This window comes from Polypterus senegalus, chromosome 12 (genome assembly GCF_016835505.1).
Source record: "Polypterus senegalus isolate Bchr_013 chromosome 12, ASM1683550v1, whole genome shotgun sequence".
NCBI classification, from domain to species: domain Eukaryota; kingdom Metazoa; phylum Chordata; class Cladistia; order Polypteriformes; family Polypteridae; genus Polypterus; species Polypterus senegalus.
The window spans coordinates 147007713-147026306 of NC_053165.1; the positions used below are offsets into that span (position 1 = coordinate 147007713).

Below are 18594 nucleotides of genomic sequence, written 5' to 3' on the forward strand. Positions count from 1 at the left end.
ATAATGAAATGCCGAATCTAAACAAATCTGTACGTGCCGCCCTCTTCATATCCCGCCCACTTCCAAATCAGCTGCAGGTGTCAGCCAATCCAGCTGAACTTCCGCCACAGTGCTCGCCTACTTTGGTCGCGGCAACAAATCAAACTGTTCGCTGCGCAGATTTTCGCGCAGATTTTGCAGTCGCTTAGCTACCACAACCGCTTTGTGCGCATTTAAGCCAATCAATAGCCTTTATGCTAAGGTGTAAAAAAGGCGCCAGGTTACCCGGGCGACAGGGGTGTAAACTAGAGCATTGGGAACTGGAGAAGCACTTCACCTCCCTTATATTTTGTGTATATATATTTATTTAAAAATTGCAGACTGATGGTAAGTTTGCAGTATTATTAAATTGACTCTTTTGTAGCAATGTATAAATAGTCCCAAAATTATATATAATTGTTATGATCAAATAATAAAACGTACGGTACGAGATAAAACATGACTTTGATTCTAAAGTATAGCTATAAAATTCAAAAGGCGTTAAAAGAGGAGCCAAGAGAGCGAAAGTTTGAAATAACCTTTTCAGTAATTCGCATTGCGGGATTGTCTGCATATTACTTTCGTTGACAATTTCGTAATTAAAATGTGTTACGTTTTACAGGCTTCAATGAGTCAGCGGCGTAACCTGACACACAAGCAACAGGAAAAAATGATTCTGAAAACAAGACAACATGAGTTTCAGCGGGAGGATCGGTTGAAGCATCTGGCTCAGGAGAAAATGATGGAGGCCAATATGATCAGCGAGGAGCGCCTGGAAAATAAACGGTATCAGAGAAGACTGAACGACGAGCAAAACGAGAGGCGCATGGAGGAAGCCCTTCAGCAGGTGCTTACAATAGGAGAACATTCAAGCCACATTCTTCCTAACCCTTCTATTGACCACACATACCGTTTGTTTTTATTTGAACTAAGAGCCTAATAAGAGATTGTTAAACGCACACTCCGCTTAAGGTCCGCACGCATATATAATTAACAACTGATGCCATAGTTTTCAAACCTGAACGCACATAAAGCCAGTCGTTGATATACTTTTTATGTAGCACCGAAGAGACTCGGTATTTGACAAACACAAATAAACTAAACCCTTTCTAGAGGCAATTTAAAATATCAAACAGTTTAGGCAAACCATAATCTGTACTTAACGTGCATAGTTTTTTTAGACAATCACAGATCTCTTCATTATATTTTACTTGGCTTTCATTCAGCCTCACTTACAAATAAATCATTTTATGTATTAAGTTTTAAGGTCAGAAAAATATTCTAAAAAATGTGTCAGTGTGAATTGCCGTAATATGGATTCATCATATTAAGTGTTTTTTTTTTTTTAGATCAATGTATAGCCCTGGTGTTTCATTGATTGCTGAAACTGCAAATATTTTGGTTTTTGATGACAGGGGTGGAGGTTTGTTGGTTTTCTGGCTGGTATGCCCCATCCATGACAGGAACAATGAGTTGTGCAATTTTGAAAAACTACTTTTGGCACCATTGCTTTATTGTGCTGTTAATTGGCTGACTAACACCCATCTGTTTCTTAGCAGAAATCGTGCTGGTCTCCCCTTTTCATCAACAGTCTGTTCCAGATCACAGGACTGCCTTTGGCAGGGTGTTTTTGGGCAGTTGCCTATTCTTAATACATTCATGACACATTTATTACTGATGACCACAGCAGTATTGCTGTCTTTGATTCACTCCTGTGTGTCCATTATTATGTCCAATACAAAGTCAGTTAAATCTCAAACATTGCTCATTCTCTTTCTAAGCATCACACTTGCACACATCTACCTGCGTGCATTTTGTGTCTGCTCATTTTCAATGATTTTTGGCTACTTCTTGTTGTAAAACAAATGACTGAAGGATGTGTTTTGTTTTGACAGTTCAGTAATTTGTTCTTAGATCTAGTTATGCACTTCATAATATTATTTGATGAGTTTTTAATTAAGCCAATCTATTATTATTATATGTAGCACTTTTTACAGACTGTACCATAATAAGGTATTTTATAAACCGTATATACTGTCCTAATAGTACTCTACACACATAAATATTGGGACCTGTCTCGTTAAAAATTCAATAAATACAAAGTCAAACCACATCCAACCTGAACTAGATTACTATACACTGCTTAAAAAAGTAACCTTGTGCTTGTGCACCTAAGTAATCCTTAAGACTATATTACCTAAAGGTAAGTGCCCCTAATAATAATGACTTTAATAATAACTTTATTTATATAGCACCTTATCATACATTAACATGCAACTCAAGGTGCTTTCCACAGAAAGCAACAAAATATTAATCAACAAAAACAAAGATATGCTGCTTTTACTTGGATTATCATCATTAATTAATACTATGATAGTTTCTAATAAATGTAATTATACTAAATACAAAATCAACTAGGTATTTTTTAGCAAATTTAACCACTAAATTGCAAAACATGCCTTCACTCGTATCAGGAAAAAGGTTTTCTAATTAAAATATTGATCCATTAAGGCTGACAATTTAACAGCCAGATCTAATTAATATACAGGTATATAAAAATAAATATATACAGTATATATCTACAGTCTATTGAGTAGAAACAATTTGATGTTATTAAACTTAATGAAAAGATACAAAAGCCAATAAAACAATCAGTAGCAGTTTCTGTTTATTAAGATGTCGATGAAGTTCTTGTGATTGTTTAACAAGCTGATGCAGAAGACAGGAAAGCAAAAAAGTCCTACGATGGGCCATAGGAGAAAAATAAACCTCTGGAGGGCCACAGTCGGCAGATAGAAATGAGCAAATCAAATAGTTAGGTCGGATGGTAATCAGTTTTTGCATCATGAAAGTCAGAATTACCTAGGCTGGCAGGTTGCCCACCCTCCATTGGGCACAGCTGATACAGTTAGCACAGTCGATAATAAGGTTCCTAGGGTAATAGGGTTGGTAAATTGGACTAAGGGGGGGGTGAAACAGACAAAGAACCATTTAATAGAAAGCCTCATGATGGTCACAAATAAATTGAAGAATACATTGTCTCGAAAAGGCATACTAGGACCAACTCCTAGAGCGAGGCCTAAGCATGGAGTTCACTGGTGTGCACCTGATGGCTATGTGTCCCATTTACTGTAGCTCAGTCAATTCTGTCTCGGGAAGCTGCCCACTAGATGAATGATTGGGTTGAGTACAATGCCAGTAACGCAACAGACAAGAGCAGGACATATCCAAGCATATTAAACCTTGGCAATGAAAACTGGCTCTGGGAATGTGAAATGTAACTTCTCTGGCAGGCAGGTAATGAGCTGGGTCTCATGTAGGAAGATGAAAAATATCAGTTAGATATTGTTGAAGCCCATGCACAACATTGACTCTGGAACAAGATTTCTTGGTCAAGGCGAGTCCCACACCATTCCAAGACTGTTGCCCATCAGGCAGAAGATATAGGAGCATCAGAACAAAGACTAATAGACCGAATAACAGTTCCTACCCTGTTGCTATTAGGAAACTGAATGCCACCTAATCCCCTCAGTGCAATAGATGACATCTTGTACAATTAAGGTCGTATGTTGAATGTTTGTCTTCTACCTCATTTCTTCTTATCCTTTCCTATCCTTTTGTAATTATATTTATTTATATTTTGACACCACAGGCACTGCACCTAATTTCATTGTATTTGTTACAATGACAATAAAGATATTCTGATTGTGACTCTTTATAGATGCGGAGGCATAGTGCAATTGTTTATATTTTTAACAAATAAAACACAGGTAAGGTAAGTGATCTTCTCAGAGAGTGGTATTGATTGTACTGACAACCTTATGCTTCTATGTTGTGTCTTTGCATGGCCATTATCATCCCAAGATTCTACACAAGTACAATGCTATAATATAATTTATTTTTTAAAACTGGTATATGCTCAGTTTAAGAAACCCATTCAGTGTTGCACAGTAAGTCTACTGACTTTCACAAACAGTCCAGTACCTTGGTCAAATTTACACTATTGCAGAAAAGGTGGAAAATATTAATAAGGCAACTTGTAAGTGTTGCTCCAGACTAGTATGACCAAAATTCTATATCACGGTATTTTTCAAAATGATACTGGTTTAATGGTATTTGATGGTATTTTTTTCCCATGCATGAGTGGATGTTAACCAGTTTTTCCACTACAATTACTGCAGTAGACTGGCTAACAATAACATATTTCACTGTCATGAGAATTGTACATTGTACAAAAAAACATTTTAATGTGCACACAGGTATTAATACAGGTTTGCACGGCCCCATAAAGTGATAGTTTTCAAGGGGGTGACACTAATGAAGAGAAGGAATCACATTGCATGACAGTTACAGTCAAAATATAGAACCTTTTTATCGAACAAATTTTGCAAACAACTTAAACTATAATAAACCTTCCAAAGAGGTATTTAGACTTAGTAAAATGTCCAGAGGTGCTTGTCAAAAGTTACATTGCACTGAACATGTCTTAGAAAAGGAATAAATAGTAAATATTTTTTTGTAAGTCAACCTCACTTTCTGTTAATCTTAACAATCTCTGCCCACTGACACGTTAGCTATGTGGATTGTAATGGCGTTGGTAATCTCGATCCACTGCTTGCTTTTTTTCGTCATAGGCAGTCCTCTAGCAAACGCGTCTCCAAGTGATGTCTGACTTGAGTGTCCTCTAGCTTTTTCAGTTTTACCTGAGGACGTGGAGGGGGCCAATCTTAGTTCCATATATTCATGGTATGCCAAAGCATGTTTGTGGCTATGGTGGTGCAGCAAATTGCTCGTGTTGCCGTCTCTGGCGACAACATTTGCAGTAAATAGTTGTTTGGTCCACATCCGACCTTTTAAAACCAAAGTATCTCCACACAACAGAAACGGCTGCTTTTTTCTGCAAAAGTTCTTCTGTGTCCTCAAATTTATCGTCTGCTACAGTTTCAGTTTCTGAATGTCCTCTGTCCATTTTCACCACTCAATACCTCCAGTAATGCATGTACTCTGTTACATGCGTGTGTAGCAGTGAAAAAGTTCCCCCCTTAAACAGTTTCTCACTGCGCCACGTTCCGAACGTTGTTTAGGCTATTTAAACCGGTATTACGGTATAAGAAAAATCCATATCATAACAAAAATAAAAAACGGTTTTCGGTATGAACCGGTATACCTCCCAGCACTACTCTAGACTTTTTATGTGGTTTCACTTGATTATGTCCGTTAAGTTATTTTCCTCCCATCTTCCAAGTAGACCAGGTTAAATGTAATGTCCAAAACACAATATACACTATGTAGCACCTCATCCTTTTTTTAAAGTCCTACAAAGTCCTAAGCTGAAACTGTCCTATACAGTATGGCCCACCTGGATAACCCTTCTAACATAGTTGTTCAGAAACTGGATGTTAACTGGCATACCTTTCTTTAAGTACATGGGCTCTTTAACAATTTGCCACATAGTTATAATTTTTCATTTATTAATGACCACAGTTTTATAACCCATTGAATTTTGTCAACAGTGCACAAAAACTGTAAGCCTGACGTTCTCATGGAAACATTCATATGCCTTGAGGGTCCATCCATTGTTTTGATTTTATATAGTATAATATGAATATAGTATTTCTTTTTTTTTTTTTTAATTAGGCTGAAAATGAAAGAATAATGAAAGAACAACAGTTAGAACAGGAAGAAAGGATGGCTAAAGAACTATCAAGGATAAATTATGAAAAACTGAAGGATGAGAAAATCAGACAACGGATCAGAGAAAACAGGTAATAAAAAAGAATTTGAGGGAATAACAAGAATGTTGTATTTACAGAACACAGGGGTGATCTAGAATCCTGCAAAACGATTTTCAGCTCTAAAACTATCTGTACATTCACATTTTGGATTTTGTTTTTTCTAGCATTGAACTTCGTGAGTTGGAACTGAAGCTAAAAGCAGCTTATTTGAACAGAGAGAGAGCTGCCCAGATAGCTGAAAAAGATGCGCTAAAATATGATCAATTAGTAAGTAGTAGTTGAAGTGTGTGTGTGTGTGTGTTGTTTTTTTTTTCTACGTAAATGATACATTTTTGTGTCATTTTGGTTGACATGGGATGCAGGTATTAGTCCGGCTGCTTCACAACTTCTTGTACTTTTCCCCAGCCATTGTCTGAGTAGAATTTGTCCCTTCTCAGCAAAAGATGGGTGTGTTGAGTTAATTGTCTCTTCTAAAATGGGCAACTTTGAGTACATTTGGGATGTACAAGAGTGTGCATTGCAATGGAGTGGCATTCTGTCCAGGGCTGCTACTTGTCTTCTGATCAATGCATCTGGGACAGTCTGTTGCTTCTCACGACTAGTTGGGTTTAGAAATGCATGAATGGATTTTCCATTTTTATGATACAGTAAGTGCAACGTTCTGAATTGACTTTGAATTGAAGAGCACAATTTAAACATAAATAGTGCATTGACATTTTGTAAAGTACTTTGGGCTCCATCCTGTTTATTAAAATATGCTACAGAAATAAATTTTCTTGTAGTCGCTGATATATTTAATTCTTATACACATGGTGTTCTTTTTTTAATTAGTTTTTTTTTTGTCCCATCTGCTCTGGGCCTTCTCCAAGGAACATTTCTCCTTTGTGCCTTTTGTTGTTAGGATTAGATAGTAGCAGTCTATCGAACAGTGCATGTGAGCCTGCTCTGTGAACATGACAAGTGAACTTTGGGTTGCCAAGTTGAGCATTCGGAAAAAGCCTAAGTAGACACAAAGAAAATGTTAAATTGTTACATAGATATTGACTACGCTGGGAATCGGATTCAATTCAACAAAAATGTGAGGTGGCAACGGTAACCACTGTGCTGGCATGCATGAAATATTCTTCAGCTAATTAAGCTATCGATAAGGAAATGTAGTCTTCAAGATGGAAAATAATTATATACGTGTGTGTGTATACAATATACTGTATAAAACAAAAATTATGTAATCTTATATATATCTATATCTACATATAGATATGTATAAATACAATATATACACAGATAGTACATTTCAGATTATGAATTTAATTTTTCTTTATATGTACTTTTTGTTAAAATGTCTTTAAGATTCTATAAATATTTTACCTTTCATAACCATAATGTTTTATCTGCAGAGAGAAGAAGCAGAAATGCTCCAAAAAATGAAACAGGAAAATGAAAAAGTGTCAGACGAGGAGCTTAAAGCTGAAAAGAGACGCTATGAAGAGATGGTTCACTACCAGCAGGACCTGGAACAGCAGCTTGAGGAAAAGGAAAGGATGAAGCAAGAAGCCTATGAAGAATTTTTAAAAGACAAGCTGATGATTGATGAAATTGTTAGAAAAATTTATGAAGAGGATCAGAAGTAAGTTCTACGTTTATACCAAAAAGATGGGTGTAACTATACTCTGACTACAAGGTCCCACCATAGAAAGTTTGGAGAGAACAAACTTAAAGAAAGATTCATAGTTCTATAGGGTGTCCACATTTAGAAGAGTGTTAGAAAGTGTTTCTACTTTATACCTTGTGCTTCCAGGATGGACACTAATTTTCTGTGTTCCTGTACGGGATAAGCAGGTTAGTAAATGGATGTATAACTGGAGTTACTTTGATATGAGAGGTACTGAAAATTAAGGTATTTTTTAATATGTCCATCCATCGATTGATCTTGGGAGCCTCTGGTGTAAGGAAGAAACAAACCATGGATGGGATAGTGGTCCATCATGGGAAACAGTCAGATGTTGGAAGAAATTCAGTATACCCAGAATAGACTAACAAAAATGTTGAGGGGACATGTAAATGTGAATGGTGACTGGGCAAGGATTTGAACCAAGATGTCTAGATCTGAGAGGCCCTAACTGCTGTGCTGACCTTAATGAATAGAGCACTTCTGAAATATGTGTACAATGTACTTGAACTGATTTACACACTACATTAAGTACTGGTACCGTATACAAACTAAAGGTGAGTGCTCTGTCAAGCTGATACTTAAAAGTGAGAAAGTGACAGAACATTTTACTGACCAAAATAAAAAGTAAATACAAATAGAAAAAAATATATATTTTTGTTTGAATAAAAAGGAAAACATAAAGGGAAGTATTAGAAATGGTTCTTCTTGTTTAGTTCTGCTGTACCCCAATCCACACCCACTCCCCACTCACCACCATGCATATAGCACCCTCTGGTGGATTTGTTCTGCATTTTCCCTTAAATAATAAGTCAGTAAGCCCGATTACCATATAGTGGCCTATAAATTATTATCTTACTTCTGCCATTTCTTTCTTCTTCTTCTTGTTGTTATTGCAACCAAAAGCCAGTTCCTGCCCCTATTTGATTTTTATACTTAATAGAACTTTTAATGATTTGTTTGTTTTTTGCTTTTATTGTGCATATTTAAATGAACATTTAGAAATATCACAAAATGAATTTCAGTTATCTTAAAATGCAGTTTACCTTTTTAGATATTTATAACTAAATTCAAGACAAAATAAGTTCCCTGGATATTTTAAGCTATCAAAAATTATATTTTGAAATATCTCCCATTCATTTCATGATATGTAAATTAAATTTTCAGTTATCTCAAAATACCTTCCTCTGCATTTCAAGATATCTCAAATACATATTCATATATTTCACATTGACCTCGTATGCATTTTAAGATATCTGAAATTTAATAAAATCTCAAAATCATGCCCTTCTCTTTTTAAAGGAATTTCCTATTGAATTTAAGATTTTCTCCAGCCTTTGGAGTTTTTTTTTTGTTTTTTCTGTCCACCCTGGCCATCGGACCTTACTCTTATTCTATGTTAATTAATGTTGACTTATGTTTATCTTTTATTGTGTCTTCTATTTCTCTATTCATTTTGTAAAGCACTTTGAGCTACATTTTTTTGTATGAATATGTGCTATATAAATAAATGTTGATTGATTGATTGATTGATTGATTGAAGATATCTTGAAATATTTAATTGTATTTCAGATATCTGAAAAAAAAATTGGATATATTGAAATAAAATGTGAAATACATTTTAAGATATCTAAGATAGGGCAGAGGTCCACTTTAAGATATCAGGGAATTCATTTGAGATTGGACATATCTTAAGAATGTATTTTGGTTGTCTCAAACATGTGTCAATGTAAAGGTATCTGCAAAGTATTTTAAGATATCTAATTCAGTTTCTGGATATTTTAAAGTAACACCTAGACCATTTTTAGATTTCTGAAATGCATTTTGATTTATTACATCTTAAATGTATTTCCAGATTTCTTTGAAATAAGTTCCTTGTGCATTTTCCTATATTATAAGCAAAATATTTAAGAAAAAAAAAAAACTCCTGTGCAATTCAAAATATAGCTAATCTATTTCATGATATCTTAAAATGAAAAGAAGCCCCATTAAAAACATAAACAATTACAGTCAAAGTCATTTTCACATATCTTGAATTGCATTTCGGACACCTCAAATTGCAAATAGAGTATTACCTCAATATGATTTTAAGATATCAGTCAGTCATCCTCCAACCCGCTATATCCTAACACAGGGTCATGGGAGCCAATTCCAGCCAGCACAGGGCACAAGGCAGGAAATAAACCCTGGGCAGGGCGCCAGCCCACTGCAGGGCACAAGCACACACTAGGGACAATTTCGGATCACCAATACACCTAACCTGCATGGAGGAAACCCACACAGACACGGGGAGAACATGCAAACTCCACGCAGGGAGGACCCGGGAAGCGAACCCAGGTCCCCTTACTGTGAGGCAGCAGCTCTACCACTGCGCCACCATGCTGCCCGATTTTAAGATATCTTAAAGTTTATTTAAGCTATCTGTAGTACTAGGGTGTTGTATCTGAAGAAGGGGCCTGAGTTGCCTCAAAAGCTTGCGTATTGTAATCTTTTAGTTAGCCAATAAAAGGTGTCATTTTGCTTGGCTTTAAGCTATCTGAAAGTGATCAGAATGTCATTCTAAGATATCTTGAAATGGACTTTGAGATATATCCAAATGTTAATTGCGGTGGTCATAACTGTGGTTAGCACTGATGCCTGTCTGCTCCAGCAGTCTGGGTATCCTTGATGGCCTGGTCACTATCTGTGTGAAGTTTGCATGTTCTTTCGGTGTTTGAATTGATTTTCTCCTGGTGCTCCAGTTTCCTTTCCTCCTGTGTCTCAAAGATATTTTTATTAGGTTTATTTATGATTATATATATATATATACCCATTATGAATAAGTGAGGAAGTGTACCTCAGTGTACCCTGTAGTTGACTGGCATTTCATCCAGAACTGTTTCTAGCCTTGTGTCGAAAGCAGCTGGTGTAGGCTCAGAATCTCCATAACTATTTAATAAAAAAGTAGGTTTAGAAAATTGACAATGACATCAGACACCAGGGCCATCTTGGTGCTCTAGAGTATCTTCTGTCAGTATCTTCTAAAGGTGTTAAGTTCACCCCAGGTTTACATGTTTCCTGCCACAGACATGATAATGGTGGCATTGGTGATTCCAGATTAACCTGGTTTTGAGTACAAATATATTGACCTGTATAAAAACATAATTTATGAAAAGTACATATGCATATTTTTCCACATCTAGAAGGAGGGGGAGGGGGGTGTTTTATTTTTTATTTGTTTTTTTTTTACTAATATGTCAGGTGTCAGCCAGGATTTCATCACACACATAGTACTGTATATGTACATGTATATCTACAAATTTAATATATGTTTGTGTGCTTGTGTTCATATGCTATATTTATTAACTGCTGTGTTTGCAGGGAAAGACAATTAAAATTGGAAAAAATGACAGCTACTCAGAGATATATTAAAGAATTCACTGAGCGCCAGACAGAGTGGAGACGTATGGAGCGTGAAAGAATGGAAGAAGAAAACCGGAAAATCATGGAGTTTGCTAATTTTCAGCAGCGCCGGGAAGAAGACAGAATGGCTAAAGTCCAGGAAAGAGAAGAGAGAAAATTACTTCTTCAGAAAAAGGTCAAAAGTTTATGCTTTTATGTTGTATGGAGTAATAAGATATTGCCTAAACCAATAACTTTATCTAAAATTCACTTCTGCAAACACTTCCAAAGAGTTTTTAAACTATTCATTACTTTTTATATGTACGTATGTTATTTCTTTATTGAACCCATCAGAGTTTAAAATGTCTTTTGCAAATGAGACCCAATCATCCAGAAGCAAATATAGATAAACATTCTTATCAACTAAGTTATTGTAACCATTGCATATACTTTTAGTATTTGAAGTTGCTTTCAGAATATACTCAATTTTACATTTGAACCACAGCTGGCAGAACAAATTCAAATGGAACAGCAACAGCGTGACCAAATGGAGAATATCAGAGAGGAGTTATACCTTGAAGAGCAAGAGGAGGCTGAAAGACAAAGAGAAATTGTAAGTCATTTCAGAGTGCCTCAAACTGTGTGTTACTCCTTCACCATTGACTGCTGTGTATATTTGTTAAAATATAAGTAAGGTTATGTTGTAAGTTGTCCATATTTTGTTCACACTGTTTTTGCTTTATCCATCCATCCATCCATCCATTATCCAACCCGCTATATCCTAACATAGCGTCACGGGGGTCTGCTTTAGCACTAGGTAATTACAGTACAAGTAAATAACATACAGTACTTTAAAAATCTCAGATCCATTTCAGGGTTGCAGGGAGTTAGAGGTTATCCCGGAAACATCAGATGCAAAGCAAAAAATAACGCGGACAGGGCCTGATTACATTTCTGCCCACACTCCTATTCACATATTAAAATGATCAGGCTGCTGCTTCATGCTCATTGGATACAATCAGAAGCATCACACTTACAGTGAAGTTGTAATAACGTGGGCTTTGAAGCAACATGTGGAGTTTGAATTCATATGGCTCAGTAAATATCTGTAGAAGCAAGTGGAAAAACTGTTGTAAAATAACCCAAGCAGGCTAAGAACACCATTTAAAAGGCCATCCATCCATTTTCCAACCCGCTGAATCCGAACACAGGGTCACGGGGGGTCTGCTGGAGCCAATCCCAGCCAACACAGGGCACAAGGCAGGAACCAATCCTGGGCAGGGTGCCAACCCACCGCAGAACGCACACGCACAACAAGCACACACTAGGGCCAATTTAGAATCGCCAATCCACCTAACCTGTTTTTGAACTGTGGAAAGAAACCGGAGCACCCTGAGGAAACCACGCAGACACGGGGAGAACATGCAAACTCCACGCAGGGAGGACCCGGGAAGCGAACCCGGGTCTCCTAACTGCGAGGCAGCAACGCTACCACTGCGCCACCGTGCCGCCCTGTTTACTCTTTATACTTCATATAATAATGTACAAAAATTATCAATACATTTAACTGCTGCCTTGCAGTTTGGAGACCCGGTGTGGAGTTTGCATGTTCTCCCCATTTCAATTTTCTAAACCTACTTTTTTATTAAATAGTTATGGAGATTCTGAGCCTACACCAGCTGCTTTCGACACAAGGCTAGAAACAGTTCTGGATGAAATGCCAGTCAACTACAGGGTACACTGAAGTACACTTCCTCACTTATTCATAATGGGTATATATATATATAATCATAAATAAACCTAATAAAAATATCTTTGAGACACAGGAGGAAAGGAAACTGGAGCACCAGGAGAAAATCAATTCAAACACCGAAAGAACATGCAAACTTCACACAGATAGTGACCAGGCCATCAAGGATACCCAGACTGCTGGAGCAGACAGGCATCAGTGCTAACCACAGTTATGACCACCGCAATTAACATTTGGATATATCTCAAAGTCCATTTCAAGATATCTTAGAATGACATTCTGATCACTTTCAGATAGCTTAAAGCCAAGCAAAATGACACCTTTTATTGGCTAACTAAAAGATTACAATACGCAAGCTTTTGAGGCAACTCAGGCCCCTTCTTCAGATACAACACCCTAGTACTACAGATAGCTTAAATAAACTTTAAGATATCTTAAAATCGGGCAGCATGGTGGCGCAGTGGTAGAGCTGCTGCCTCACAGTAAGGGACCTGGGTTGCTTCCGGTCCTCCCTGCGTGGAGTTTGCATGTTCTCCCCGTGTCTGTGTGGGTTTCCTCCATGCAGGTTAGGTGCATTGGCAATTCTAAATTATCCCTTGTGTGTGCTGGGTGTGTGGGTGGCACCCTGCCCCGGGTTTTTTTCCTGCCTTGCGCCCTGTGCTGGTTATAGCAGGTTGGATAATGGATGCATGGATAAACATAGCTAAAGTTTGCATGTTCTCCCCGTGTCTGCGAGGGTTTACTCCCACAATCCAAAGACATGCAGGTTAGGTGCACTGGCAATCCTAAGTTGTCCCTGGTGTGTGCTTGGTGTGTTTGTGTCCTGCGGTGGGCTGGCATCCTGCCCGGGGTTTGATTCCCGCCTTGCGCCCTGTGCTGGCTGGGACCCTGTGACCCTGTAGGTAGGATATAGCGGGTTGGAAAATGGATGGATGGTAGTTACCTGTAATTTTTCTTTCAGTGCCTTTCAAAGATGTTGCAAGTATGCTTTTTAAACAGGTGGCTTTTCTGCTAAATAGAAAGTTTCTGACTGTTGCGTATATAACAACTTATTAAAATTAATATTCTTCTAGATATGCATTTTATGCCACCAAATGTTTATAAAGTCAAAACATGGATGGGAGGGAAGAGATGGGAATAGTCTTACTGATTCAGGGTTAAATAAGTAAGAAGAGCACAAAAAAGAAAACTAGTGCTAATAAACACACAAGGCCAGGAAGAAAAGCAGATGGAGTATTTTCCAGTTCTAAGGGCCTCATTATAAGACCAGAGTGTGGGAGTGCCCGACAAGTGCCCAGGTTTCATTCTACCTAAAATCATGTCCAAAAACCACAAGAAACAAAGACCAAAGCTGAGGAAGCGTCACTTTATTTTCAGGCAGGTTATAGGAATAGAAGAACGATAGCGTGCAGTGAGTGAATAAGGTGGGCAAGTTGGAGGGATTCTATTCAGAAAAATAAAGAGCTGCATATTCACTCACATTAATTTGAATCATCCTTAATACAGTTTATTCTGTTTTTCATAGCAAGAAATGGAGAAGAGAATTCGGCAGAGGCTGGAGATGCAACAAACCTTCAGGGAGCAAATGGCCTTTAAGCAACTTCGGCAACAGGCAGAGAAAGAGGAAGAAGAAGAATTCAGACGAGTTATGATGGCAAAATTTGCAGAGGATGACCGTATTGAGCAAATGAATGCTCAGAAACGGCGAATGAAGCAATTAGAACATCGCAGAGCTGTGGAGAAACTTCTGGAAGACCGAAGGAAGCAATTCCTGGCTGACAAAGTAAGTATGATGCAGAAAGCGAGAGAGAACCACTGAACTGCCCCGTTTGATCTTTTGAAATGAATTTAATCCTTAGTCCTACGGGATCTGGATAAGTAAAGCCCTGCCCAGATCAAAAGCAGAATTTGATAGTTATTGTGCTGTTAAGCACTTCAGGTTTCTTTGTGTAACAACACAACGATGAAGAAGAACAGATGAGTCAGCCGAACACCGCTCAGTTGGTGATATTAAGAAGAAGTGTCAAGTTGAGATTTAAAAGTCCCTAATGTGCTTCTTGCCACCAGCTGCAATTAAAGGACTGTGTCCATATACTTTCAACATGGTTTGTGAAAAACCCTTTTTATTTAAAAAATGTTATTATAATAATTACATTTTTTTTTTTTTTTGATCTCCACATAGTCCGATTCCAGTTGTATATCCACTGAAGAATTCATTGCCTCAACTTTATTCACAATCCCTTCATAAATGTGTCCCTCAGATCTACTGTTTGCTTTCATTTGTTGTCACCACTCGGAGCCTGAGTCCGGTTCACTTTTCTTTGGACAATCTCTAATGCCGTTATCTCCCGGTTTTATATATGTTATTAATTGATATCGACCATAGTGCTTACTAATTTAAACATGTGAAATTTATTTTTCAAACCAAAATATTTGCTATGAACTATATTTTATTAAAGTATACCCAGTTTTGATCTAAATAACTACTATGTATTAAACAGGAACGTGAACAACAGGAACGTGAAATTGAGCTCCAGCAAGAAGCTATCCGCCATCAAATCATTGAGGAAGAAAGACAGAAACTGCTCAAACAGCATGCCAGTAAGCTGCTTGGGTACCTTCCTAAGGTAAGATAATAAAAAAAATAAATAAATAAATAAGAAAATACTGACTTTTCTTGAAAATGTATTTTACTGCACTGTACTGGGAGTTTGTAAAGGCCATCTTTATTAAAGCTGTGCAGTGTTAATGTATTTACATCTCAGCATTACTGTTAACAACAGTGACAGATTTGGCCGATCGTTGGCATGCACTGCATCATCCGTCTCCTGCCACAATTCAAGTTCTCACGTTCTGTCAGGCTCTTACATTTCTGACAATACATGAACTATAGAAATTGAAAATGTGTACATTGTCTCATTACATCAAAATAGCCCATCCAGCCAATATCATTCATTGCCTGTTTCTTCTATTCTGGGTTTAGAAGAACTGGAGCCTAACCTTGTAGCAGTGCACAGAAGGCTGAAACCTGTGCCAGATGAGATGTTCATTTCTCATTTACCTTACAGGGTCGTGAGGACCCAAATCCGAGCCTAGCAGCACTGGACTCAAAGCAGCTAAAAACCCCAGCTGAAGGCTAGTCAACTGCAGGACATACATATAACACTGTTATATATATATATAAACTGTGAAAGAAACTACCTTCACTTTCTGTTTGGTAGTTTAAATTTAGAAAGCAGAGTGCAGCACAATAGCACTAGTACCAACATGGACAACACAAACTACATCATCTGAACATTTAAAAATGTACAGGGTGGGCCATTTATATGGATACACTTTAATAAAATGGGAATGGTTGGTGATATTAACTTCCTGTTTGTGGCACATTAGTATATGTGAGGGGGAAAGATACGAGATGTGCAGCACCTGAAACTACAGATACTGGAAGCCTGTGCTAGCATTTCTCCTGCGGTGTTGCTATCAGTGTGTGAAGAGTGGGAGAAGAGGGTTGCCTTGACAATCCAACACAATGGGCAGCACTTTGAACACATTTTATAAGTGGTCAGAAACTTGTAAATAACTCATGAAAGAATAAAGTTACGTTAAAACCAAGCACACCATTGTTTTTCTTGTGAAATTCCCAATAAGTTGGATGTGTCACATGACCCTCTTCCTATTGAAAAAGCAAAAGTTGGATCCAAAATGGCCGACTTTCAAATGGCCACCATAGTCACCACCCATCTTGAAAAGTTTCCCCCCTCACATATACTAATGTGCCACAAACAGGAAGTTAATATCACCAACCATTCCCATTTTATTAAGGTGTATCCATATAAATGGCCCACCCTGTAGATTACTGTCACCAATCGACAGGCTTTTTAATAATAACTATGATTGACAGTTTTCACCCAAACTAATCTGAACTACTAGGAAATGTTCAACTCAATGTTTACTCTTTATCCATCCATTGTGGCGGTGGTACCCAGCCGGGACGCCCAAGAGGACCGGATCCGGGGCGGCCGGCCTGGTTGTTTTGAGGACCACGGGTTGGGAGCTTGGAAGCTCAACCCTGTAGGCGCCCGTGGTCATTGCCAGCAGGGGGCGCCCCAATGCCTACAGAGCCCTGAACCTCAGCACTTCTGCCACACCTGGAAGTGCGTGGGGGTTGGGGGGGAGAGGATCGGGGACACCCGGAGTGCTTCTGGGTGCGCAGCCGGCATTTCCGCCACAATGGGGAGTGTCAGTGGAAGATTGCTGGGAAGCACCTGGAGCACATCTGGGTAACCATAAAATGGGCCGTCTCCCTTCATTTAAGGCTGGAGTCGGGTGAGGAGGAGGATGAGAGCTCAAAGAAGAGAGTGGAGGCGGCCTGAAGTAAGGTAGAGTGTGTGAGGCCTGGGGAAGTATTGGGGGTTTCTGTGTAGCACTTGAACTTGTACATATTAGTGTTGGTGTTTATAACATGTCTGCCTGTCCACACCATCCATTATCCCACCCGCTATATCCTAACACAGGGTCACAGGGGTCTGCTGGAGCCAATCCCAGCCAGCACAGGGCGCAAAGCAAGAAACAAACCCCGGGCAGGGCGCCAGCCCACCACAGGGCACACACCCACACACCAAGCACAATTTAGGATCGCCAATCCACCTAACCTGCATGTCTTTGGACTGTGGGAGGAAACCCACGCAGACATGGGGAGAACATGCAAACTCCACGCAGGGAGGACCTGGGAAGTGAACCCGGGTCCCCTTACAGTAGCGCTACCCACTGCGCCACCGTGATGCCCTGTTTACTCTTTATACTTCATATAATAATGTACAAAAATTATCAATACATTTAACTGTTGTATGAATATGTATGGAGAATATTCAGTGTTTCTGGTAAGTGCATTGTAAATAAGTTATTAAGTGCTATCCACGTTTACAAAACCATTGATTTTAAACCTTTTTTTTTTTTTATACATTTAGGGTATATTCAAAGGTAAAGACGACCTTAATTTATTTGATGAAGAATTTCAAAAAAGTTTCCAGAAGAGGGAAGTGGATCCATTTTCTGAAGAGGGTTGGGACTACAAATAATTTCCTTTAAAGGTCACTTTAGAAGAGTACCACTAGATGGCACTGTTGTCAGTATAGTCACAGCAGGCACACCAAAGGGTAAATATAATAAAGTACCCAGGTATTGTACATAATTTATTATTACTTTGATGATAACATGATGATGAAACATAATCACTTTGACTAGTACAACTTTTAGCATTTTAGGTTGTTGATAAAATGGGCAGAAGTGCCTTTTTATAAATAGTGGCTTTGTGATGTATATGTGAACATTAAAGTTCTTATTTTCTGTCTGAATTTGTAAATAAAAGACTGAAACTTCATTTTATCACTAAGAATATTTGTTTTACAATTTTGCTTGAGTGCTAATGCTCTGTTTGGAAGACACTTCTTTTTAATCACAATATTATTCTCTCTCTCGCTTTCTTTTCATTTTAACATAACAAATTAAAAATCCATCAGAATTCAAGTCAGGGTGGACAGACTGTTATACAGTCAGGGTTCTTTTTCACTGAACAAGCTATAAGAACAAAAGAAAGATGAAATGGTGATACACATAAACGATAACCCTACTGTGATAAAGATGACTTAATAACAATGTTCTGCACACTATGGAGCAGCAAGGGTTGCACTGAAGGCAAGAAAACTACTTCTGCCAAACGTCTACAACTTTAAACTCTAAATCCTCATTTCTTCTGCAAACTGTGTTTCCTTTGGGAGGTTTGGGCTTTTTGTATTGTTGTCTGCATATTGATCAGGCAAATACACCGGATGCCCTTCCTGATGTAACCCTAGAGAAAAGCCAAGCAAAATGACACCTTTTATTGGCTAACTAAAAAGATTACAATATGCAAGCTTTCAAGGCAACTCAGGCCCCTTCTTCAGGCAAAGATGTAACCCTTCAAATGTATCCGGGCTTGGGACCGGCCTGAAGAAACGCACTGTTTTGTGCATCCCCTGTGGCTGGGTTATAATGGCACATGT

The 18594-nt window shown here is 38.2% G+C and overlaps 1 protein-coding gene across 1 annotated transcript; it reads left to right on the forward strand.

The window, feature by feature from the left end:
• The first annotated feature begins 236 nt into the window (after positions 1–236).
• Positions 237–17905, forward strand: mns1 (meiosis-specific nuclear structural 1). Its single transcript, XM_039770250.1, has 10 exons — positions 237–366; positions 641–865; positions 5656–5783; positions 5918–6020; positions 7151–7380; positions 10783–10999; positions 11309–11416; positions 14079–14336; positions 15055–15180; positions 17521–17905. The coding sequence occupies exons 1-10, from the start codon at positions 364–366 to the stop codon at positions 17629–17631; spliced, it is 1509 nt and encodes a 502-aa protein (XP_039626184.1). The 5' UTR covers positions 237–363; the 3' UTR covers positions 17632–17905.
• Positions 17906–18594: the final 689 nt, after the last annotated feature.